The following is a 25,047-nucleotide window of genomic DNA, read 5'->3' as shown; positions in this document are numbered from 1 at the left end:
AGTATGTAGTTGTAAATTACAAGAAGAGATTGTAATGCATGTGTTTATTTTATGATTCATAATCGCTCGCTCTGAGTGAACGCTCACGAATCATAACTCTCTGAAAGCGAAATTGACCAGTTGCATGTGTTTTGGACCGAAGGAAATGAAGCAATACATTCCAGATTATTCAAGCTGATCGTAAATGAGACCCTATTTTCGCGAGGTCTTAGAATAAATAATATTAAAATATTTTCCACAGCAAAATTCTAGTAGCAGAAAACGTAATTTTAAACTACTCGAATGATATGATCCATTCCGAAAAACTTTTTTTTTTCGCATACCCAAGTGAGTGGAAGCAACCCTGCCTACCAACGTGTCTGAAGTCTGGGTGAGAGTCTTTCCGTTTGTCGTTTGGCATGGCAACTCATCAACAACTGTGGTGTGTTGTATAAGCTCAGTAATGCGATATGGACGAAGTCCACTCACAAAACTGTGTCACGTCCGTTCAGGGCTATGTTGCTCTGGAAGTGTATCCTCTTCTTCTAGCGAAAGAGACGTTCCAAAGGCTGGAAAAATATATATATATCAGGTGGTGCTCCTTCAAGTACCGATTTCGTACAAGTCACGTGTTTTAATCGGCTCATATAGGTACCGTAATCCGGGGGAAAATTGACCACCCTGGTGCAATTGATCGAAATGCCTGGCGTTTTCAGGTGTCCCGGAAAAATTATTCGGTAAAAGATATCAAGATAAATATTGTTAGGATTTTATCAAGAAACTGTAATGATTGTTTTGACTTGTTTTTCTCACCAAAAAAGTATATTTTACCGCATAAACTTCAATATAATTTTACTGGAGTTCAATAGGATATAATATCCTCATTCAAGCAATCAATTATAGGGCTGCAACGACTGCTGTCGTTAGCTTGCAAATGGTTGTTAATTGAAACGAAATAAATATTCTATCATCAATTGGAATATTTTCGTTGCAAAAAGTTAGATTTTGATAGAAGTTGCCTACATTTAGGCGCAAATGTGTATTTTAAGAAATCATTTTTTTTATTTCTGCTTGAAATACACTTCTCGATTAACATTTCAAATGGTCCTATCTGCTTTGATCGGTTCTCTTCATCGACTTTCTCTTTAACCACTGCTATTTAAACAGATTTCCTGCTAATTCTTCCACATAATTTGATAAAGGAGGTTCTTATCTAGCGCCCAAAAGGTCAAATACAACAGGGAAAGGTCTTACAGCTGAGTTATTGACGAAAGCGAAAGTCGATGACCTTTTGAAATGTTTATCTAGACTTCGCACAAGGATTCCAACGTCTGATTCGGATTCAGAAAACCCAAATTCATAAATCTCATTTGCTACAAATGCATTGGGTAGCTATTTGAAGCATTGATAAATTTCACCCAATATCGACATTTTAAATTCAGGAAAATTTTTAGGAATTTTTAGGAAGCAAAACATCCAATTTGAAAAGTAAACCCTAAAGAAAGATAGAGTTAGTTTAACAGTGATCAACTTCGCCCCGTTTTACGGTACCTAGGTACGTACGGTGGCAGCAAGGTACACGCACGCGGTAATTAGATCCGAAATCAAAGTATATAATCCAAATAATTAAGACCGGGAGCGGGTTCGTCTTCTGCTTTTTGAAGGTCACGTGCAAGTCACTGGCTGATGGTGGCTTTTCGCTTGGCTGGGCTTGCAGCTTGCCGCTTGGTTGGACGGTGTGCTTTACAGTTTTGATTCTAGAAGTGCTCGTAAGACCGGCCGCTTCGAAGCAAACACACACACAAACCATGAACTCTGCAAGCCACCCGCGGTCGTTGGCAGTTGCAGAAGGTACTTTTGGCCAATTAAACTATATTAAAGTGTCGTTCGGTTAATTTTAGCTCATTTACGAGCTTAGGTTTCTTCTGAAGTCCTTGTTTAATTAGCTGCTTAAAAACCATGCTCGGAGTGGTTAAAGCAGGTCATTAATCAGATGACGGTTAAAGAGCGGGCAGTTCCGTAGTTCTTGCGCTGAGAACTTGAAGAGAATTCGATTCAATGCAAATGATTTCTGAGAACCGACAAACTATTAACTATATAGAATTCTATCTCTATAGTTTCCAACGGTTTCGGTAGATGGCAAACAATGATGATGTTTCGGAAACGCAAGCACGTCAATCGCTCAAAGAAATGTTTGGCCAAATTTGTATGTGTATTATGTATATGACCAAATATAAACATTATACACATTAGGGTGGTTCAAATTATCCCTTTTGCAATACAACAGGTCCTTAAAATGTTTGAAATCATTTCGTTGCAATATGATTTGGTACTGATCATTTGAAGGTTACATGCACTCTTAATCGTATTTTCAATGTTCGGTGCTTTTTATACACGAAAAAAATTATTAAATTGCTACATATTCGGCTATTTTTCATGTTTATACGGAAAACAGAATCGTGAGCTACTGAAGACCAGTATTTTTTTAAATCATTTACTGTGTTTTTGCTAATTTCATTACTGATATGTTCTGTAAACTTAAATTCTCTCCTGTCTAACCTAATCTAATCTAACACTAACGCAGCCAGTACGAGAAAGCATCGTGGAAAATAATTGGGTTAGATATATATTTATATTTGAGATATGACTCAATCATCAAAACGGCTAGGCCTACTGCGTTGCATTTGCCGCAAAGATGATTGATTCTGTGAAACGCTTCGAGTTTGAATAAATATATTACCGTACCAAATGCTCCGATTTAAGCAAAAGTGAAAACAATGATAAAATTATTTAGAGTGGCCAGTGAATTTTCATTTTGAAATTCACGATGTGTCCCGGTTTTCCATGTTCAAAACTCAAAAAATTCCCGGTTTATAACATTCAATAAAAATCGATGATTTTTTTTTTAAACGTGACTGGCTGCAAGTTTGCGATGATATGTGTGGGTAAGTTATCTTCAAGAATCATTTTTCAGAGCTGAAAGTACAATTCAACAAAATGGCAACTGATTTTAACGATGTTTGCACACATGCGTTTTACAGTCATTCCATGATGGGTCGGGTCAGATAATATTTTTTTTTTTAAATGCGTTTATTTTTCCAGGCTCATTTGCCGTAGCTTTGCGGAGCCGATATTCATTGTTTGGATGACAAAATTTCTTAAAACTAACGTTAGTAAAGCGGGGGCCGATTACTCGCGGCTATCTCGAGGTTAGGGGTAACAAATTGTAACAAATGGATGGCAGGGTAGGGATTGAGAACACAAGGTTTGGAGAGCAATGTGCTTTTTATCTCGAACTAAGCGACCAACTGACGAAAAAGACAAACATGGGGGTACACCGATGGGCAGCTAATAAATTAAATTAAAATATTCGAGATCTCGGCTCGCCAAGATGTCTCTAACGGGCCGCATAGGTTGTTTTCCTCGGGCCCTGAGGGATGCGGATAACTCGGATCTAGCAACACAATGTAGGGTGCATGACCAAAGCACGTGGTCGATATCGTGATAGCCACTACCACAAGCGCACAAATTGCTGCCTGCGAGCCCGATTCGGAAGAAATGCGAGTCTAACGAGTAGTGATTGGACATGAGCCTTGATATGACACGTATAAAGTCACGGCTCATGTCCAATCCTTTGAACCATGGCTTGTTCGACACCTGTGGGAGAATAGAATGTAACCATCTTCCCAGATCACTCTCATTCCATTTTTGTTGCCAGTTGGTGAGGACGTGCTGACGGGTAATTGAGAAAAATTCCGCAAAGGCGATTTGTCGATCAAAAATATCGCCTTCCATAGCGCCCACCTTAGCTAGCGAGTCCGCTTTCTCATTACCCGGAATTGAGCAATGAGATGGGACCCAAACTAAGGTGATAGTATAGGAGCAGTTAGATAAAGTACTCAATTTTGCTCGGATTTCGGTCAGGAAATACGAGGAGTGCTTCATCGGCCTCATTGATCGAATAGCCTCCAACGAGCTAAGGCTATCAGTAAAAATAAAATAGTGATCAGATGGTAGTGAGGCAATTTGCTCTACTGCGTAAAATATGGCTCGCAACGTATACGGAACAGGGTTTTTGCAGTTGATATGAGGCGCTATGAAATTCGTTGAATACTCCAAATCCAGTGGAAGCGTTTATAGTTGACCCATCTGTGAAAAAACTCTTATTGTTACTAACATGGTGGTACTTGTTTGCAAAAATTAAGGGAACAACCATCGATCGATGGTGATCTGGTATTCCACGGATTTCTTGCAACATGGTCGGATCAAAATTTACAGAGGAACTATAAAAGTCTTGGAGGCAAACACGAGAGGAATTGAATGAAGAAGGGCCAATCTCCAGCGTCATGTACTCGTAATAGAGACTCATGAATCTTGTTTGAGGATTTCTGTCGAGCAGCTTCTCAAAGTTTTCTATTACTAATGGGTTCATTACTTCACAACGGATAAGAAACCGGAAGGACAGTTCCGCGAAACGATCTGTCAGTGGGAGAACACCCGCGAGTACTTCGAGGCTCATCGTATGCGTCGAGTGCATACAGCCAAGCGCGATTCGGAGGCAACGGTATTGAACCCGTTGCAGCTTCAGGATATGTGTTTTCGCCGCGGATTGAAAGCAGAAGCTTCCGTACTCTAGAACCGACAAGATGGTTGTTCGGTACAACCTGATCAGATCTTCCGGGTGTGCTCCCCACCAAGTTCCAGTGATTGTACGAAGAAAATTGATTCTTTGTTGGCATTTTTGTTTCACATACGCAATATGTTTTCCCCATGTGCTTTTGGAATCGAACCAGACACCTAAATACTTGAAAGATATACTTTGAGTGATTGTTCTACCCTTTAGTTGAAGCTGTAACTGTGCAGGATGATGCTTCCTAGAAAAAACAACCAACTCAGTTTTCTCCGGAGAGAATTCGATACCCAGCTTCATAGCCCAAGTAGACAAATTGTCTAAGGTATCTTGCAATGGTCCTTGCAGGTCCGGTGCACTTGGCCCTATAACGGATACAACGCCGTCATCTGCAAGCTGCCTTAGCGAGCAATTTTCATCAAGACAACCATCAATGTCTTTTACATAAAAATTATAAAGAAGGGGGCTTAAACATGAACCCTGGGGGAGACCCATGTAACTAATTCGTGAAGTTGTCGAGTTTCCATGAGAAAAGCTCATATATTTCTCAGACAACAAGTTGCTCAAATAGTTGTTCATAATTGGTGAAAGCCCACTATCGTGGAGTTTATCCGAAAGGACATCGATACAAACAGAATCAAAAGCCCCCTTAATGTCCAAGAAAACTGAACCCATTTGCTGTTTTTGCGCATAGGCCAGTTGAATTTCAGTTGAAAGGAACGCAAGACAGTCGCTCGTTCCTTTGCCTCTCCGAAATCCAAATTGCGTATCTGAAAGTAAACCATTCGACTCGACCCATTTGTCTAGACGAAAAAGAATCATTTTCTCCAACAATTTCCGTATACAGGACATCATCGCGATGGGACGGTACGAGTTATAATCCGACGCGGGTTTACCGGGTTTTCGAATGGCGATAACTCTTACTTGCCTCCAGTCATCCGGAACAATGTTGTGCTCCAGAAATTGATTGAATAAGTTCAACAAGCGTCTCTTCGCGACATCTGGGAGATTTTTAAGCAAGTTGAACTTGATTCTATCCATTCCTGGAGCTGAATTGTTACATGAAAGGAGAGCAAGTGAGAATTCCACCATCGAAAACGGGGAATCTATTTCGTTATTACCCGACGGACGATCACGAACGTTGGTTTGAACCGACACCGAATCCGGGCAAACTTTCCGCGCGAAGCTGAATATCCAACTGTCCGAGTACTCCTTGTCTTCGTTAATCGGTGATGACGCGTTTCGCATTCTCCTGCCGACATTCCAGAGTGTTCTCATGGAAGTCTCTCGCGACAAACCATCGACGAACCGACGCCAGTAACCGCGTTTTTTTTGCTTTAATTAAGTCCTTAAAAGTTTTCTCGAGGTCGGTGTACCGCTCGAAATCCCCGACCTTGCCGTGTTTGCGGAACCGTTTAAACGCGGCGGACTTCTCGCTGTTCGCGTCGGTGCAATCCTTATCCCACCACGGGGTGGGAGGTCGCTTGCGGACGGAAATACCCGGAACACGTTTCGTCTGTGCTCGCAGCGCAGAATCGATGATAAGACGCGCGAGAAAGGAGTACTCGTCCAGCGGAGGAAGTACGTCAACCGATTGGCTGGCATCAAAAACCGCGGTCGCGAATTTTCGCCAGTCAATGTTTTTTGTAAGATCGTACGCGATGTCGACCGAACGAGTAGAAGATGAACCATTGGTAATAGAAATTTTGATTGGCAAATGGTCACTACCGTAGGGATCTTGAATTACTTTCCACGAGCAATCCAACGATAGTGAACTCAAACAAAGTGAGAGGTCTAATCTGCTTATTTTTGCTGGAGGTTTGGCTACTCGTGTTGCTTCCCCGGTGTTCAGAATTGTCATTTTGAAGAAGTCGCACATGTCGTATATCAAGGTTGAGCGGTTGTCGTCGTACAGTTCCCCCCAGCCTGTACCGTGAGAGTTAAAATCTCCCAAGATCAACCGTGGCTCCGGCATAGCCGTGCAGATATCCGAGAAACTTTGACGAGAAATCGCAGTTCGCGGTGGAAGATATACTGAGGCAATACTGAGGCATTTACCTCGAATATTAACCTGACATGCAACAACTTCAATGCCTGTCACCGAAGGCAGATCGATTCTGTAGAAGGAATGGAGCTTGTTGATCCCCAGAAGCACCCCTCCATACGAATCTGCGCGGTCAAGGCGAATAATGTTGAAATCGTGGAAAGCAAGATCGTTATCTGAAGAGAGCCATGTTTCACAAAGGGCAAATGCATCAGAAAGTGAGTTGTTAACTAAAAATTTAAATGTGTCAAGTTTTGGCATAAGACTTCTACAGTTCAACTGAAGAACAGAGATCATATCCCCGACCTCATTCGGAGAATTATCCATCGAAAGATATGATCGATGCAAGGAAGGACCACCTAGAAGCTAAAGGGTGATACGGTCAAAATTTGGTCAAGGGAAAACGCGTGTAAATCGGTGAAATCGTTTATTTAAAAAATCAAATTAAATTTCTTTTTCAAGTTCAATTAGTATAAAATTCAGGAAAAATATTCAGTTAGGCTTCCGCTTTTCCAAATCCGAATTGCCGGGCCTTACGCTTGACCCCTGCCATCAGATTTTGTACAGCCACCTTGTCCACCTTCTTCGCCGCAGAAAGCCAGTTTGCCTTGAACTGCTGCTCGCCCTTAGCAGTTTTTTTGGTCTTCTTTAGGTTCCGCTTGACAATAGCCCAGTATTTCTCAATTGGGCGGAGCTCTGGCGTGTTGGGAGAGTTCTTGTCCTTGGGAACCACCTGCACGTTGTTGGCGGCGTACCACTCCATGGCCTTTTTACCGTAATGGCAAGATGCCAAATCCGGCCAAAACAGTACGGAACAACCGTGTTTCTTCAGGAAAGGCAGCAGACGTTTATTCAAACACTCTTTCACGTAAATTTCTTGGTTGACAGTCCCGGAAGCTATGAAAATGCTGCTTTTCAAGCCACAGGTACAGATGGCTTGCCAAACCAGATATTTCTTTGCGAACTTTGACAGTTTCATGTGCTTGAAAACATCTGCTACCTTTCCCCTTCCTTTTGCCGTATAAAACTCCTGTCCCGGAAGCTGCTTGTAGTCGGCTTTGACGTAGGTTTCGTCGTCCATTACCACGCAGTCAAACTTCGTCAGCATCGTCGTGTACAGCCTCCGGGATCGCGCTTTGGCCGTCGTATTTTGTTTATCATCGCGATTTGGAGTCACTACCTTCTTGTAAGTCGATAGTCCGGCTCGTTTTTTGGCTCGATGCACGGTTGTAGACGATACAGCCAGCTTATTTGCGGCATCTCGGAGGAAGAGGTTAGGGTTTCGCTTGAAACTACCGGCAACTCTCTTTGTCGTCTCAGCGGCTTCCGGTTTTCGATTTCCCCCCGATCCAGACTTCCTGGCTGCGACAAACGTTCCCCAAACACTTTAATTACATTTGTAACGGTTGATTTGGCAACTTTTATCGATTTTGCCAACTTTGCGTGCGAGTAGCTCGGATTTTCGCGATGCGCGAGCAAAATTTTGATACGCTGCTCTTCTTGCTTGGACGGCATTTTGACAACTGAAGAGTGAATTCCAAAATCAAAATAGGAGCAACATTCTACATACACACACCTTCAAAATGAGGGGTGTTCAGGTTTTTTAAATGCAAAATTGAAAGAAATACGTCAAGTTGATATTGACCAAATTTTGACCGTATCACCCTTTAGTTGCTTCAAAAGAGTTTTCACCATTGGCAGCACTAAATTAATAATGCTCCTCGTTGAGTCAGAGACATTGAATATACTGAAGAAGCTATCCACAATACCAGAAAACGTGAACATGGGGGCATGTTCTTGCTGATTATTCAGCTGCTTTTCTGGCCGAAAAACTGGGACATCTGGGGTTTTAGATGATCCTGGAAGTGACGGAAAGTTCTTGTCATAATTACAAGGTTGAAAACCCGGTGGAATGGGCTTCGGTGCATTTCCGTTACCTCTTGATTTTTCCAAGGTGGAAGGGTGGTCCGTACGAGTGGCCTTACGAGGCTTTTCGGTGTTGTGTTGTTTTGCTCGTTTTCTCGTATTGCCTTTAAAGACAAACGGACTACCCTCACCGCCCTCTGAGTCAGAGTCTAGATCATCAACTGGCAAAATGGAGAACGTGTTACTGCTTTTTGGTGTGGTCTGAGAAGATGAAGCGGTATTCTTCAAGAGTTCTGCTAGTGTTCTCTTGGAGCGAGCTTGCAGAGACCGCTTAAGTTTTTCTCCCTGCTGTTTATACCTCGGGCAGTCAGTCAGGGTATGTAGGCTTTCCTTGCAGTACACGCATTTTGGAGGGGCCCTCTTGATGTTGCTCGCCACACTGATCGCAGCGTGGTTTGTTCGAGCAGTAGTCCGATGTATGACCAAGTTGTTTACATTTCGAGCAGTTCATTACCCGAGGTACAAACAGACGTACAGGCAGCCGAACCTTGCCAATAGCGACGTAGTGAGGTAACGCTGAACCCGAAAAGGTCACACGAAACGAGTTTGACAAGGAATAAGTTTTTTTGGAGCCTACTACCGATACTGACTGCATTTGAAGGCAGTCCAATATCTTCACCTTCGGCAGAGCACGGTTTTTAAAGATTCCGAAGGAATCGGGACCCAAGAAATCATCACTAGTCAAACTCGCTTCGGTGACCACTCCTTCAATTTCTACCTCACTACTGGGTATGTAGACTCGGTATTCCAATGAAAAAAGCTCGCACGCAACAATTTGGTTAGCCTGCTTCCGGTCATCAACGGTAACGCGCAGTTTTATTGGTGTTACCTTGAAAATATCGGTAACGGCCGAAAAATGTGTTGTTAGATCCTTAGAGATCCTCGGAATGTTCAAAGGTTTTTGTTTGGGCCGGAAAAAAACAACCCATGGGCCTTTCGAGGCTTCTGGGTAAGCCTTTAGGCGGGGGAGCGCAGAGGTTTTTGGGGGCAATGGTGTGGGGGGTGCAGGTGGACGAGGAGGAGATGGTGGGGGAGAGGGTTGTGGGCGATACCTTTTCTTGGGATATGCTCCAGTATTTTTGCTGGAGAGCGAGTCAACTGGAACGTCAAGGGTTTCCATTTCCACAACTTCCTCGAGACTTTCGTGTGAGGTGGAATTAAGAGTTTCGTCGTCTGAGATGGAAAGCGACCATCCCCCGCCTTTATCATTTTCATCCATTGCGGTTAAATATCGCCGCAATGGTGTTTTTTGTAAAAAAATTTACAAATAATTGCAGTAATTTCAAATAATATAAAAAAATATATATATATATATATACATAGTTTCACTCTACTAACGAGTAATACATGCAAAGAAAAAAAAATAAAAAAAAAAATAAATAAAAAAAAAATAATGATTATATACTATTTACAGAGTTTTGGATCACCCTAAGTAATACAAAAATAATAATAAAAAAAAAATCAAGAAAAAAAAAAAAAATCAAGCGAAAAAAAAAATTGGATTTTTGGATCACCCTAATTAAACACCAATCTAATATTGGACCAGGGAAACAAGGAAGATGCTATACTGGCGAGAACAATACAAACGACACGATTTATACCTAACGCACTGAGGCGGCAGCAGACTGGAGAGATATAATTGTTTGATCCAACTGCTGCAGAGTCAATAACCTCGATGCTGGTGTGCCTCGGTCGACTCGGTAGGCAATATGACGCTCTTTCGTTGTTGCTATCGGTGGGGTGATGTACCGATAGTGGTGATGATTTTGCTGATGATGTTGCGATGATGCTGGGTTAAAGCTGGACCGTAATGAAAGCACTCGGCATATCATTAACGGCTTCCTCACTCGCGCACTAGTCGTCTAAACACTATGCCAATTAACTTTGGCGAGAAAAAACCCTCGCGTGGGGAAAAACTCAAAACTAAATGATAGTGTCGTACAACGAGACCGATGCGACTTGATCGGCTCAGCGTGCGAGACGGAATGAGGGTCAGATAATAAGAGCTAAGAATATGTTAGTCCAGCGTGTCAGTCAATTAGAAGCAGTGATGGAATTCTCACCAAAATATCATTTTCGCTTGCGATACGTTTTCTCTTGGGAACTTTCCCTCACTAGATTTACACTCCAATATTTCCTGAGCGAACTTTCTGGGATGAGAGAATGAGATATCGCGAACTTTTTTAACTCGAATCACCAACGCGAGGATACGAAAAATATCAGATCATTTTTTCTCTCTATCTCTTTACACCACATTCGTTCTTGAAAATTGCACTGCACATTTCACAAGGGAAAGATTATAGACAGAAAGCTATCCCGAGTAAATCAATACAATCTCTAAAGCCTGATAAGTCTGGTAGCTGGCTGTCTACTGGCGCCTGTTGTTTAAAGTAACCGTTATCAGGATGATGTGAACAGTTTTGTGCAACTGATTGATTGGTGCATTGGTTTCTGGCAAAAAAAAAATCAATGAATCAGCACAAGTGTCAACGCGACATTAATGAGGAACGGGGAGGGTAGTGTAAGATTTTGTGACTAGCAATTTTTATATTAAAACCGTTCCTCAGGATGGGGGGGGGGGGGGGTGCTGAAGAAGGAGCGCCTAATGTATCCTCAGTTTCTCGAAATACAGTTAATGCATGGCTCCTCTCATCACTAGTGTTCGTAATATCGTTCCTGTAAGCTCTTATGCAATAATTATATGCAGAGAAGGGGGGGATGGTTGGGAATATAGGTGGTGGTGAACTTTTTCACCGTGCTATTACTGTCCTCTCCCATGACTGGGAATCCTTGTAAAACAATGTAAAACTAGAAAAGATCTAGACCCTCCCTATGTAAAACCATAAGGTATGCGGGACTGCTGCACTGCTGAACTTCAAAACGCTTTATTTGCTGACCAAGGATCTGACAAAAACATCTTTTTAGTGTGCATTTTAGGATGATAAAAAATTTAAACAGGTTATTCAATGTCCATTAAAACTGTAAAAAATATAGGCAGAAAAAAAAAGAAAACGAAAAATTGTTATACACGGAAATGAAAAACTACCCAAAATTAAGTACTTTTCCCTCAATTCTGGGGTTCAGCCCAATAACCCAAATTTGAGTAAATCGCATATAGTAGTTTCCATTTAATACCGGCAAAAAAATTACCTACTCTTAAGTAAATTTTACCCAAAATTAAGTTTAATTCACGTAAATTTAAGAATATGCAATTTACTCAAAAGTAAGTTATTGGGCTGAACTATATCGTTGGGTCGAATCTCTCGTTCCTTTTTTGACAACAATAACGAGTGCAAGCGAGAGGCTGAAGTCAATATTAAGTAAAAAGAACTCAAATTTTGGGTAGTATTTTTTCTCCGTGTTTATATACCAGTTGGCTGGAAATGAACACAAAATTAATCAAAGTAACCATGTACCTTGAGCTTTTGATATAGTGACAGATTGAGAACGATCTAAATTTTTCATCCACAAGTATTGCAAGACTTGAAATTAACAGACAATCTCAAAATACTTTCAACTTGCGAAGTCATGGATTCCCAAGTGAATACACCTGCTAAATAAAAATTATCAAGTAAACTATTTTTTTAGAATCGATGTTTAATAGATTTTTTTTGCAGTTTGAGATCCATGAAAAAAGTTACAGTAGCTTTATGGCACCAGTGACCAGCAAATTTAATATTTTCATTCAAGGTTGTGTGGAAATTCAACCTACCGGGCGAGCTACTGGGTTACATTGCTGCCCTCTACCTAATGCAGTCGAGTGATCAAATCAGAAAGTTAGCAGATTAGAAATCAATTAATAACTAATTTCCTCAACGTTCAATTAAAAAGTGGTATTTAGAAAAAAATGTAGCTGAGAAAATTTCCTATGAGTACACAAGGCTAACTTATTGGTAGATCATTATGGCGAAATTTGAAAACGAGGTGAACAAAATAATCACTTTTCCCATAGTAATACCAACAATCAATACGAAACTAACGATTTTAAATTGGCTCACCACTTTAGTAGCCTATTGGTCCCAAGCAAACGATTGACGTACCCTATTCTAGTTGAAATTCTATTACTACACTATGTTTGTTTTGATTCGCTATGAAAGTTTGACAGATAACATCAGGGGTGTGTGGATTCATGCAGAACATGCAGGGGTGAGTGAAATAGCTTGGGACTGCTTGGGACCGTTGTTCTGGTACTGAGTGAGCCAAAAATAATAATGATTTTCTTCGGGACCCAGTAGTCTTAAAGTTACCTCTATGGTAATACCTTTATAAATTTGAGATGGCCAGTGCAGAATGAGATCACAACCCAATAAGCTCAAATTTTGGGAGAATTATCTGGACCTGATTAAAAATCCATTGAGCTTAGTGAAGCAAAGCCGATATTTTGAACCACCCCAATAAGCATGTTCTCAATGCAGTAAGACTAATCAACAGAATGCTTGCTAGCTTACACTAAACATGTCTAAGCGCTAATCTCAGTGGTCTAACTGTACTTCGCACTAATAGCATAGTTCTTCTTTTCGAAGAGTACAGCCACAAATGATGATTTGGTCAGCAAAGATTAGACTCTGAGTCTTGGTGAATAGTTACAAGTATCTACTATTAGCTGGTTGCATTGAGAACTAAAACTATAAATAAATCCGGAAAACTTTAATATTAGGGCGTAATTTCTTTTGTAAACACACACTTAATTTGCCGATTTCTCGTGAATTAAAGTTAAATCTAAAAAACTAACAACACAGACAGGTAGAGGAATGATTCATTTGGTATAGTACAGTTCGCTAGATTGTGCTTTGATTCGTGAGAAATCGTTGAATGGCGTGTTTGTTTATAAAAGCAATTACGCCCAAATCTCAAAGTTCTCTGGAAATGGTATTTAATGTGAAGGTAAAGAGATGAACTAGCCTCAGGCTAAAAATCTCTAAAATAAAGAAAAAAAAAAAAAAAAAATTTAATGTGAAGGATGCGAAAAATATCGGAGAACGAGAAGAAAACAAACAGACACTCTCGCGTGATCATCGCCTACCTTTACTCGCTGGAAAAAAAAACAAAGCTGAGGGGATATTTGGTTGGTCCGAATCACGAGTAGGTACGTGTGAAATGATGTGAGATGGAGAGACGAAAGATCTTTTGCGATACGAAATGAAAATTTCTCTCGCTCTACGCTTTCATGAACTTCGCGAACTTTTTGTGAGAAGTTCCTTTGGGATTTATCTCTGCAATGAGCTGTGATAGAACTTTTTTTGAAAATGATTTTTCCAACACTGCAGACAATTACATAGATTCATTTGTAATTTTCAAAATTATTATGTAGGTTCCTAGTCCTATCATGTCTGTTTTGAGAATTCCCACTTTGGGTTTGGTTTGATTGAAATTGAAAAAGTAAATTCGTACGCCCCTCGTGCGCCGCTAGCACGCCTCTAGTGTTGGGAATCGAAAATCTGTGACAGTTGTTTGTTTACACTTCTATAGAGAACAACTGGTGCAAGTTTGATCAAAGTAGTCGACCGCATTCAGATATAACGTCAAATGGAACACGAAAAAAAAAATATTGTGCACAAACACCTGGAAAATCCGGAGTGGTCCAGTTCCAAGCTGGTTAAAGTGCTGAAGATGCCGAAAACAACAGTTTGTCGAGTGCTCAAAACCTACAAGGAAGCCGTGAGTGTGGAAAGGAATCAGCGGATCTACGAAAAAACTGGAACCTTGCTGATGCGTTAAAGCCAACCCTGGTCTTTCGATCCGAGATGTGGCCAGAAAATACAACGCCAACTTTCAAACGGTGCAGAACATCCTTGCCAGGGAAGGATACAAGTCGTACAAAGCCAGTAAACATCAGAACCGGCACATGAAGCAGAATTCCGTGGCCAAAAAGAGTGCAAGGCTCTTGTACGACCGTGTTTTGACCAAACACAAGGGCTGCACTCTGATTGATGACGAAACATACGTCAAACTCGATTTTAAGCAACTTCCCTGTCAAACGTTTTACATCGCAACTGGACGTGGGGATGTGCCGGGAAGATTCAAGTTCGTGTTTGTAGACAAGTTCGCCAAGATGGCCATGATTTGGCAAGCGATTTGCAGTTGTGGCCTGAAAACGGAACCATTCGTCACATCCTCGACGATGATATCCCAAGTTTACAACGAAGAATGCCTGAAAAAGCTGTATTGCCGTTCATCCGCAAGCATAGGGGCAAAGTCGTCAAAGTGGTTCTGGAGTGGTATGCTACCAACAAGTTCGATTTTTCCCCAAGATAATGAATCTTCTGAATTGCCCGGAATTTCGACCAATCGAAAAATACAGGGCAATTTCAAAGCAGCGACTTCGACGAAGCGGTGGGGCAGTCAAGGACACCCAGAAAATGCGGGCAAAATGGAAGAAATGCGCTGATTCCATGTCCGTTTCCACTGAGCGGGCGTTGATGGGTTCTAGTTTTCGTTCGAACTGGAGAAATGTAACCATCTAAGCTGTAACTTTGATGTTTTACTAAAAGTACTGTAAAGCAACCGTCATCAATTTTAAAATCTAGTTTTAGAATGTTCGCCTCTAGGTTAAGATCGGAAATTCTTGTGTCGATCAAGGACCATCCTCAGCACTCTATTCTTAGTGACCTGGATTTTGTTCCTATGAGTCTGTGCACTTGATTTCCTCACCGGAGCTGCGTAGAGGATCGCAGGTGCTATGATTTGTTTGTAGACAGCCAGTTTGTTCACCCTTGAGAGGCAAGATTTACGGCAAATCAGTGGATACAGACACCTAACCAAGGCATAACACTTGACTACGGTTTTCTCTACATGCGAACGCAAAAGGAGCTTTACATCGAACGACATCCCGAGATAGGTTACTTCAGCAGACCACTCAACCCTTGTGCCATCCATCATTACAGTACAAGATGGAGCCGGTTTTAGATTGAGGGATTGCCTATGAAGGAACATGATTGCTTGAGTTGATGTATGATCTCGTTTGGAAAATTTCATGAGAAATGAGAATTTAATATAATCATCTTTGCAGCAACTGGGAACTGTTCTTTGCTCTCAGGATCATTAGAAATGAGACAGAACGATATTTTGCGCACTAGTGCCATCTAGTGATACTTAACTATCTACCATATGAATAATCTTACTCCCCTGCACATCTTTGCCAAAACATGATAATTCTACATAGTCATGATTACGAAGTTTCACTAGCGCCATCATGCATGATAGATAATCATGAACCTTAATGGTATCAGTCAAAACACAGAAGTGATCATCTTTGTCAAACACAGAATTATTCTATTTCTTCATAATCATAAGAACCAGTTTCAACGGAAATAGTCAAAACGAATTTTTCTCTATGCCGTGGATTGCTAAGTAAAATATTCACCATGACCGAACCACAACCTTTACCGAAGGCATGAACCATCTATTTACTTTATGGAAATACTAACATTTATGCTAAGATCATACGAGTTAACGCGACGATAACGATGAAAGCTTCTTTGACTACCCTGATTCCGCGGCAACATCAATAGAATTCGCGGAAGATTCCAGCATCGTGGTCATAAACAGTCGGGCGTTCTGACCATTAAAAATCTCAAAACTATCTGTTGCTATGCCAACTGCAATAATTGTTTTCCTCTTCTATATTTCCAGCATCCAGGTGCGGAAGTGACCACCGGCCTCTAACCAGAAGCCTTCAAATTATTCGCACCTACACCAATTATCTAGCACCGCACCATTCCTAGCCGAGCATCATTAAGTTTCGCGTGAAAAGCCATGCCCTAGCCCAGGATCTAATTACTACTATGGCATTGTACACCGGGATCGATGATCTTCTCACCACAAACTGGATCAACTTCACTCCAATTCCATTCTACTCGCGAATCCTGCTATTGCTCTTACTCCAGCTAGATCTCCCGGACAGCCGAGTCGATATCTAGCCATACCTCCGAGCACACGCTCGATCGTGAGACTTCGAAACAAACATAAATTACGACGCACTTGTGTGTGGGTCGATACGCACACGCACCGAGCATCATCCGGTTGTTACAAAAATTCAAGTGCTGGGAAAATCGATCGCAGTTACTCGTCCAGGTGACGATCGGACGGACGGATCTCTGGCGGGCGCTCAGAGCTACATCCGTTCATTCATCATCGGTCGTCGTGGGATTCGATCTAGTTGGCGTGCGTTCTGTCCGATATCAGTTCCCTCTCATCGAACCCCTCACCAATGCAGTGCAGTGCAGTGCAGTGCAAAGCCAGAGTTTCAAAGAAGGAAAGCCGCAATCATTGAAGAATATTTAAATTAATTCGTCAGAAGCAAATCAGTGAGTTATTAAGGAGAGGGCAGGAAGAGCGTAACGAGCTGCCGGGTGATGAATGAGCAAATGAGATGATAGGAATTAATTAAAATGTGTTTCATGTGATAAGTGACTCGTGTGTATTCCTCCTCTGCATAAGCGATATTCCTCGACGATTAATGTAACAAAATAAAGAAGAAAAAAGAAGCAATAAATATAAATATGGTTAATTAATAAAAGCCACGGAGCAGAGACACAAAGCCTGCTGGGATTCGGGATTGTTCTCCCATTACGCTACCGACTGGCCACGAGTGTGCAAGTGAGTGCCGTCAAAGGGGTCTCGCAAGCAGCGACGAACCCGCTTACCTGGGCGCCTCTGTGTTTTTACTAAAGTTGTGCAAACGAGTTGTAAAAAAGAAAATACAAAATTTACGATCGAATTTCGCGGAATTGGGCATACACGCAAATTTTTCATTTCTGTTTTCGGGAGTGAAACCGTGCAAAAAAAAAAATAAAAAGCTTGACGTCGATGGTGATTTATTGCCCTCCGTGTGTTATTACTGTTGCCGTAGTAAAGCTGAATCCGTGACTCGATATAGAGGATTTAAAATTGGTGTTGATACCGTTCGAGATTGTTTGAGACGACGTCGACGACGCACCCCGAGGCAGGATGACCCCGAAGGAGTGGCTGGCACTGTTTGCCTTCTACGCCGCTTATCTGTTCTTCGGGTCGAGCGTGTTCTATCATAACGAACATGCGCTGGAAACCGAGAGGCGCGCCGAAAAGCTAGCCGAGCGGATCGAAATGAATGGTAAGGATGGTGACTGCAAGGAGGTGGTTTGATTGTCTTATTGTTTTTCGGGGAAGTAAATATTTATTCACGCCGTGAGCATAAAGGCTATCATCTGTAGAAGTGCAATCATTAGGACACCTGACCTGGGAAATTTAATTCTTCAATTGTGTAATCAACTTTGTCTTACTCAATTTCGAATTACGGAGGTGAATTTATGAAACTTATAGGGGGCAAGTTATTGAGATAGTCTGAATTTCCATCGTCTTACGGAATACATGGAGTTGACTGAATAGAACATTACGTTACACATACATTTGTCACACTATTTGAGACGAAAACGTCCCAATTTTACCAACACCCCTCCGATTATGCGACACAATCTGCAATTTGTGATGACTTCATCTTTTATATGAACTGTAAACGAAGGAAAGTTGATCATTAAAATGGATTTGGTCACGAGAGTGTTCAATCCTTTACACCTCCACGAGAAATCACAGGGATGCTAAAGAAAAGTGTTGGGTTTGCAGCAGGCTTCATTTTGGCAAACGGCACGATGAATTAAAGTGATGTGATTGTGCTAAGAAAGACAGCGACTAACGAATCTTGAATGTGAAGTGTCCTGAGATTGAACCCATGATGTTCTGCAAAAACGGTCGGTCTAAGGTCACCGAGCCCCTCATATCACAACACATCATTAATGATCGAGTGGATGCTATAGCCATTCATAATCTAATCTAATCTACACTGAAAATAAAATTTAGTACATATAACAAAAGCGTTTGTTTATTCTACGAATCTTTTCGTTGTTATCTGCAACGAAATAGACTCGTACTATATATGAATCTAGTTTCGTTTAAATATTAAAATCATTCACTGCGTAACATTCTTGTATTTTACAAATGTATCATAAATTAAATACGAATTATTCGTGACAAGAAGTACAAGCTTTGAAAATAGCACGAAATATTCGTTTACCAATAAAACATCATGCATTGTACGAACATTTCGTAGAAGAATAAAACCGTCTCTCTGGCTTTCGTGTTATATACGAAAAAATTTCGGAGAACGAAATCAATTCGTATTTTTTTTTCAAATTCGTTTGACTCAAGCAAATTTGCCTGTCAAAACAATGTTTACAGTAAACACAAACGAAAATTATTTATTCTTCTTAAAAACAACAGTTACAATTGTTATTCTAAGGGCAAGATAATTAAAATAGAATTCAGTGACTTGATCTTAAAGGCTTTGTGGCTTAACCGAAGGATGTTGCACCGAATTTGATAACTCGAAATGCAACCTTGCTCGTCCTGTTTCTTCTCGATGCTGATGATGCTGTTTCAGGAAGCCTTGATCGACATTTCTGTTAGCTGTGAACTGCACACACAACATCCTATTTATATTCTTTATAGGTCCTTATATACCGACGTCCGATTTTCTGTTGGGCTGATGCTGAAATTGAGCCTCCTTCGAATATACATGGTCCGCCTAAGGTTCTGAAGGGCCGGCCGTGAAGTTTGGTTGTCGTCGATGCGGAGTTGTATCGCCTTTCCGTGACCGAATTTGATGGAATAGGTTACCCATCAATTTTTGCCAATGTCCTGATCGAGCGCCAATACCTGAGAGAGGAAATAAAACAATGAAGTTTAAGTGTCGCTGCAGCGGAATATTCGACAAATATCTTGATAAATTACCGTTATCAGCTTATCCGAGTTGATTCCGTTACCAAAGTGCTGGTCTTGAATTCAAGAAGTACGTATTACAGTATTCTTGATGTCATCCCACCAGTCACGAAATATAATTAACCACTTCATTCGAGCAGTTAAAATGACGTTTACTACCACTTGAACTTTGAAATAAAACATTATTGTGAGATTTTTTCTTCTAGAATCACGAAAAAAGTAGCCAAAAATTGTAAGTTTCATAAAAAATAGAAATTAGTTGGTCCAGTTTTGTGAAACCGCTGGTAGAAAGTAACGCCAAAACTGCTTGACAAAGTGGTCAATTGGAACCATCGACATTTCCACTTGGTTGCACTTTTGTGTTCACGCACTAAGGAAACTTTTCACTACTTTTGTTTGACTTGATTGCATTAATTTACGTTTTTAACGTTTAACTCCACATCGGAGCGAATGTACGAAATATAGTTCGTATATTTTATGAATTATGCGTAATGTTGGCATTGTAGCTTAAAACATGCAATACGAATGTTTTGCACAATTAAGGAAATATTTGTTTTATCTACGAAACCCATTTTTAAGAAATGAGCGTAATAGTATTAACGAAAATATATTTTCAGTGTAATCTTATCTAACACCAACACAGCCAGTTCTTGAAAGCATCTATGTCTATTTGATATATGTTTCACATCGAAGATGCGTCACACATATCAAAACGGCCAGGCCTACTGTGCAGCATTTAAGGGGCAAGATAATTCAGAAAACATCGGGCCTGTTTAAATCGAAGATTTAAACACGATGCTTCAGAATTCAATAAATGAATGAAACGTGGACATCTCATCTCGTACCGTACGTTCCAATTTTGGTAATTATATGATTGGTTGGTTGTTGGAAGCATCAAAGCTAGAAAGGTTAAGTGATGCTCCATTTTCTTCTGACGGTTGGGACATGAGCACTAACTCTTGTCCTAGCCTTTTATGGTTTATGGCTATAGCGCCATCACTCGCTTTCTGAAAAGAGAAGAGGGAAAAGAAAAGGAGGATAAAGGGAAAAGGAGTATGCAAACTCTTTGAACATAAACAATATATTTGATTTGAAATATACAATATAGAAATGCATATCGGCGGTGGTCACTACCCGAACCTGTTCACTATTATAAAGTCATAAAAAGTAACAAGTACTGAAATGTGATCCTTTGATTACTGGAAAATCCTCATTCCCTAGTTTGAAGTTGTCACGACTAGGGTTCGGTGGTAGATCTTATACCAGTAACGTACCACAAAAAGCTGATCTCCCAACGTTACTGGTTTGAAAAGATAAAAATTTACAATATGGAACGAACTCAAGTTTAGCCTGAACCTGAACCTGAAGGCTGTTTGACATGTGTTGATGTATAAGTCCATATTGTAGACAAAGCTTGACGAAGGACAACATGAACTAGTCCGGTTTATGGTAGTTGTGCGGAATGTCTTCCTTTGATTTGAGATAATCAAATGTTCGAATGTATGTAGTCGATTTTTGATGTGCATTGGCAAGCCTTTACGTGGCCAATAGTCAGGTTCAACGCTGCGACTCAACGAATGATGGGATGAATGATGGAACGCCTCATGGAGGTTCTACTTGTCTTCGGAACAGCTTCTCAGCTGGAAATAACAGGGATGTAGACTTAGATACAATGAGATGCAGCTCTCGCAGGGCTTCTTCTGTCTTAGTGAACTAGAAATTGTCTCCTGGGCCTGGATTTGGCCACATCGGCAACCGAATATAGATAAAAAAAACTCCACGGAAAAAAAAAAACAAACGTCAGGTTTGATCACACGCACAACCTACTCTTTTACTGGATGCTATAGCCATTCATACCACAATAAGCCACTGCGACCGAAGATCTTTCAAACACGAAGACATGAAGACATGAAGCTACAAAAATGCAATTTTGGACTTAATTAACTTATACTTGTTCGTGATATTCATTGTTTTGTTTTGGTTCTTACGTAGGATGGGAACAGAACTTTTAATGCCTATTTTTCTTTGATTTTTTGAAACAAGTTGCACTAAATTTGATCACAATTTGAGATTACGGGATCTAAACTACGGGAAAAAAGAAAAACTTGATAAGTCAAATCTGCTTACTCGATCGCGATCGTGGCACCTAATTTTTCTCCCTAAAACGAATTACGCTACAACATGAATAAAAATTTAACTTATCATAGCTACTCAACCAAAGGGGATCCTCTGCAAAACAAGCTTGGGACCCCCTGGGCACATTGGCACAGTTTTGCACCCATGGTTACAATTTTTCTGATCTTTAAAGTTACTGGCAACACTGAACTTTTTCAGTGCCTACGCAGTGTGCATGTGTCAAAATTTGTTATTGATGTTGCCACAATATAATCAAATCATTTTCAAAACACTCCACCAAGTCTCGCCATGGATTCTTACAATCGTTACACCCGTAACGGCAGTCGCGTCCACATTTTCTCTCAGACGAAGAACAGCTGACAGCGGTATCTTGACCTGACCGAGGTTTCCGGCCATGGCTACACGAACTAGCGATGCAGCTCCCACGGCTGCGGCTGCTTCCAATGCTGCTGCTGCTGGTCCGTCTTTTTTGGAGAATTTTAGAGGAAACCGACCAGCAGAAGGAACAGCAGCAGCAACTAAAGCAGCCGCAGCCGTGGGAGCTGCATCGCTAATTTGTGTAGCCGTGGCCGACGCTGGAAATCTCGGTCCGGTCACGACAAGCGGTGCTTGAGTTTTAATCGGAAAGTCAACAACCAAACAAAAACTATACCATCCAACCATTCGAACTGCTCGAATACATCCATGGCGGTGGCTGCTACACCAACCATTCCAGAAGCTTCCGCTCTTTCAAAGCTTACGTGTTTTCAATGTTCTCGTTGCTTCACGCACCGTTCATCGTCTTGGAGGAGGAGAAGCACAGTTTCATCACAGACAAACAGACGTAACTCTTTGAAAAAAGTTGTTCTTGAAAACATAGTATCTCAAAACATAGGACCTCAGTAACGACATCTCTCTGGCTTCTCGCGGAAAACAAGCTTTCTCGCTAACTCACAAAGAATATTGTATAAAAGTTCTATAGAATGTATAGAAACGTCAAAGTGATCCGATGCCAGCGCTGCGGTGAGTAGTTCGCGGAACTGATAATGTTCAAATCAACAGTTAAATGCGTGAACGAAGATACACAATGAAGAGTTACGTCTGTTTGTCTGTGGTTTCATAATGAACGGGAATTTTGTGCATTTGTAATCGATCGCGCTGTGGTTGCACTTCATGATGGCGTTCACCGCCAGGGCTACTCGCTCAGGAACTCGACCAATCCGGAGGAGGAACTTTCCGATTTCAGCGAGAACATTCGCACTTGCGACGGGTTGCAGTCCTTGGTGGTGAATGCAGTCAGCAGCAGATCCTCGCACGGCATACGGGTGGGGTATTGAAGAAGTGGAGAATGCAATTTTTGCTGGCCTGGGTCAACGAAACGAAGCGATTGTTCTTGGAGGCACTGTAGTCCTTGAAGCTGATCATTTTCATTCATTCAATGTTGTTCAAATGCTGCGTACGACTGCGATGGCGTCTCCCATCTGGACCATGGCGGTACCCTCTTTGGTCCTCAGGAACTTTATCCTGACAACATTTCCGTACATGCAGAACAGATTTAACAGCTTATCGGTGTTGGCTGTGTTGTTATCGAGTCCATAGACCATCATCACTGCGCCCTGTTGCTGTGCCGGTTGAATGAAGTTGGCTGGTCCGGTTTCGGGTCAGCGGTGCGTCCTTCATCAGTCCGACGTGTGGTCCGGTCGGTGTTGGTTTCCAGTTTTCCGACGGATGATACTCGGGCGGTGAAAAATTCGGTACAAATCCGTTTCCTCTGCCGGCACCCAGAAGGGCTGGTTGACTAATGATTGACGTTCGTTGTGCCGGGTCGGCCTTCCACCGAAGATGGAAGGATCGTGTAGCAACGGAGCTCGTCTGTTCCTTAGGCGCACTGAGAAAAATGTTGGCGTAAAATAAGTGTGAAGAGTGACCACCCCTTGACTCAACCACACTAACCGATCAATGGATCACACACGATCGAGGTTATCCCCACGAGTAGCAGAAGGGAATCAATCATCAATGTTAATAAATGTATTCAGCCATTCCATAGCAACACTATAGTGGTTCTTAGAATTTCGTAATTTGTTTTGGTTTTGTTCCTTATCACAAAACATTAGACCCGTATTTTTTTATTTTGTCATTAGGGTGACCATTTCCATGTTATAGTCCAGAAAAACGGTTTTTTTTTCAAAAATGATTTTTTTTTCACAATGGATTTTTTTCAAAAAATCATAACTTTTGAGACTTCAGAGATCAAAATATCAAATGAAAGATAAAATTTGCCCAAAATTAACCCCCCCTCCACACTGTCACATATTATCACAATTTCTCGACCTCCCCCTTGAAAATTACGTCACGTTTTCACAACTACCTCCTCTAGTTATTTCAACACTTGTTTGGAAATTAATTTTATAGCATTCAATCAAAGTGTTTTGTTACTTTATACGTGAAGTTTACGATTTTCAGAGTTTGAAGGAAATGCTATGTTGATATCAATATTAAGCTGTAGTGCGATAATTTATTAGCTAGAGAAAGTTCTGAAGAGGATAGGTAGATAGTTTCGCTAGAATACGGCAGTGTGAAAATTGAACAGAAGTTGAAATTGAGCAAAGGGCCATTAATGCGGCAAATATTCTTCTTCTTTACCTAACTCACACTTTGACGGGTGAAGGAATTTGAGGCACAGTGCTTTCCCGATTTTTTCAGTTCTCGATTTTGTCTACCCCCGATTTTGTCAGCCTGAAGATTTTGCTGAACTTTTTGGTTTTTCTCAAGCATTTCGCTCCAAATGACATTTAATTGTTTTGTCGCAACAATAACAGAGGCGAGTCCCTCCCGATAAAGGTAACTAGGTGGCGGATACAGCTGGGATGGCTGCAATACAAGTTATGGGTACCCGAGCAAAGTCGGTTAACAAAATGAAAGCAAATCGATATTAAAGTTTGCAGTTCCTATCATAATGAATACTCATTTTGATTACAATTGTCATGACATTAGTCTGATATCATATTGTGCTTTCATTATGCAGTCAAGACATTTTAAATAAAAGCAACTTAACATGAAGTTCTGCTGTTAAAGTCTTGTTTAAAATTTAATTTAAGCTCATCTGTCGTTGAACCACAGACAAACAAACGTAACACTTCATTGTGTATCTTCGTTCATGCATTTAACGGTTGATATGAATATTATCAGTTCCGCGAACTACTCGCCGCAGCGCTGGCATCGGATCACTTTGACGTTTCTATCCATTCTATAGAACTTTTATGCAATATTGTTTGCGAGCTAGCGAGTAAGCTTGTTTTCCGCGAGAAGCCCGAAAGATGTCGTTACTGAGGTCATATGTTTTGAGATACTATGTTTTCAAGAAAAACTTTTTCAAAGAGTTACGTCTGTTTGTCTGTGGTTGAACTAACGATTATTGTTTATTTGTTTTTTTTTTTGTTCATTTGAGCTCAAGTCTTTCAGCGTGAGAAGCTTGGATGCTAACCATTTACGCCAGGCCCGTATTCAGTCAAACATTATGAATGCAAAATTAGTAATCAAATTGATTTCATTGAAAGCAGGATTAGTTTTCCGTTTGATTCAACAGTGTAAAATTTTGCTC

At 41.0% G+C, this 25,047-nt stretch overlaps 1 protein-coding gene across 1 annotated transcript in view; it reads left to right on the top strand.

The window, feature by feature from the left end:
* The window catches only part of Ork1 (open rectifier K[+] channel 1), a 93,208-nt gene that overhangs the window by 25,711 nt on the left and 42,450 nt on the right, over positions 1-25,047 (top strand). The window contains exon 2 of the mRNA XM_065232561.1: positions 16,212-17,670. Within this exon, the coding sequence (XP_065088633.1) occupies positions 17,529-17,670 (142 nt within the window). The 5' untranslated portion in view covers positions 16,212-17,528. The remainder of the gene's footprint in view (positions 1-16,211; positions 17,671-25,047) is intronic.

The sequence above is a fragment of the Ochlerotatus camptorhynchus genome, unplaced genomic scaffold, assembly GCF_037179485.1.
Source record: "Ochlerotatus camptorhynchus isolate MF236.1 unplaced genomic scaffold, CSIRO-AGI_Acam_v1.1 ptg000370l, whole genome shotgun sequence".
Lineage (NCBI taxonomy): Eukaryota > Metazoa > Arthropoda > Insecta > Diptera > Culicidae > Ochlerotatus > Ochlerotatus camptorhynchus.
The sequence above is the reverse complement of the archived record's forward strand: the minus strand, read 5'-3'. Positions and strand labels throughout refer to the sequence as shown.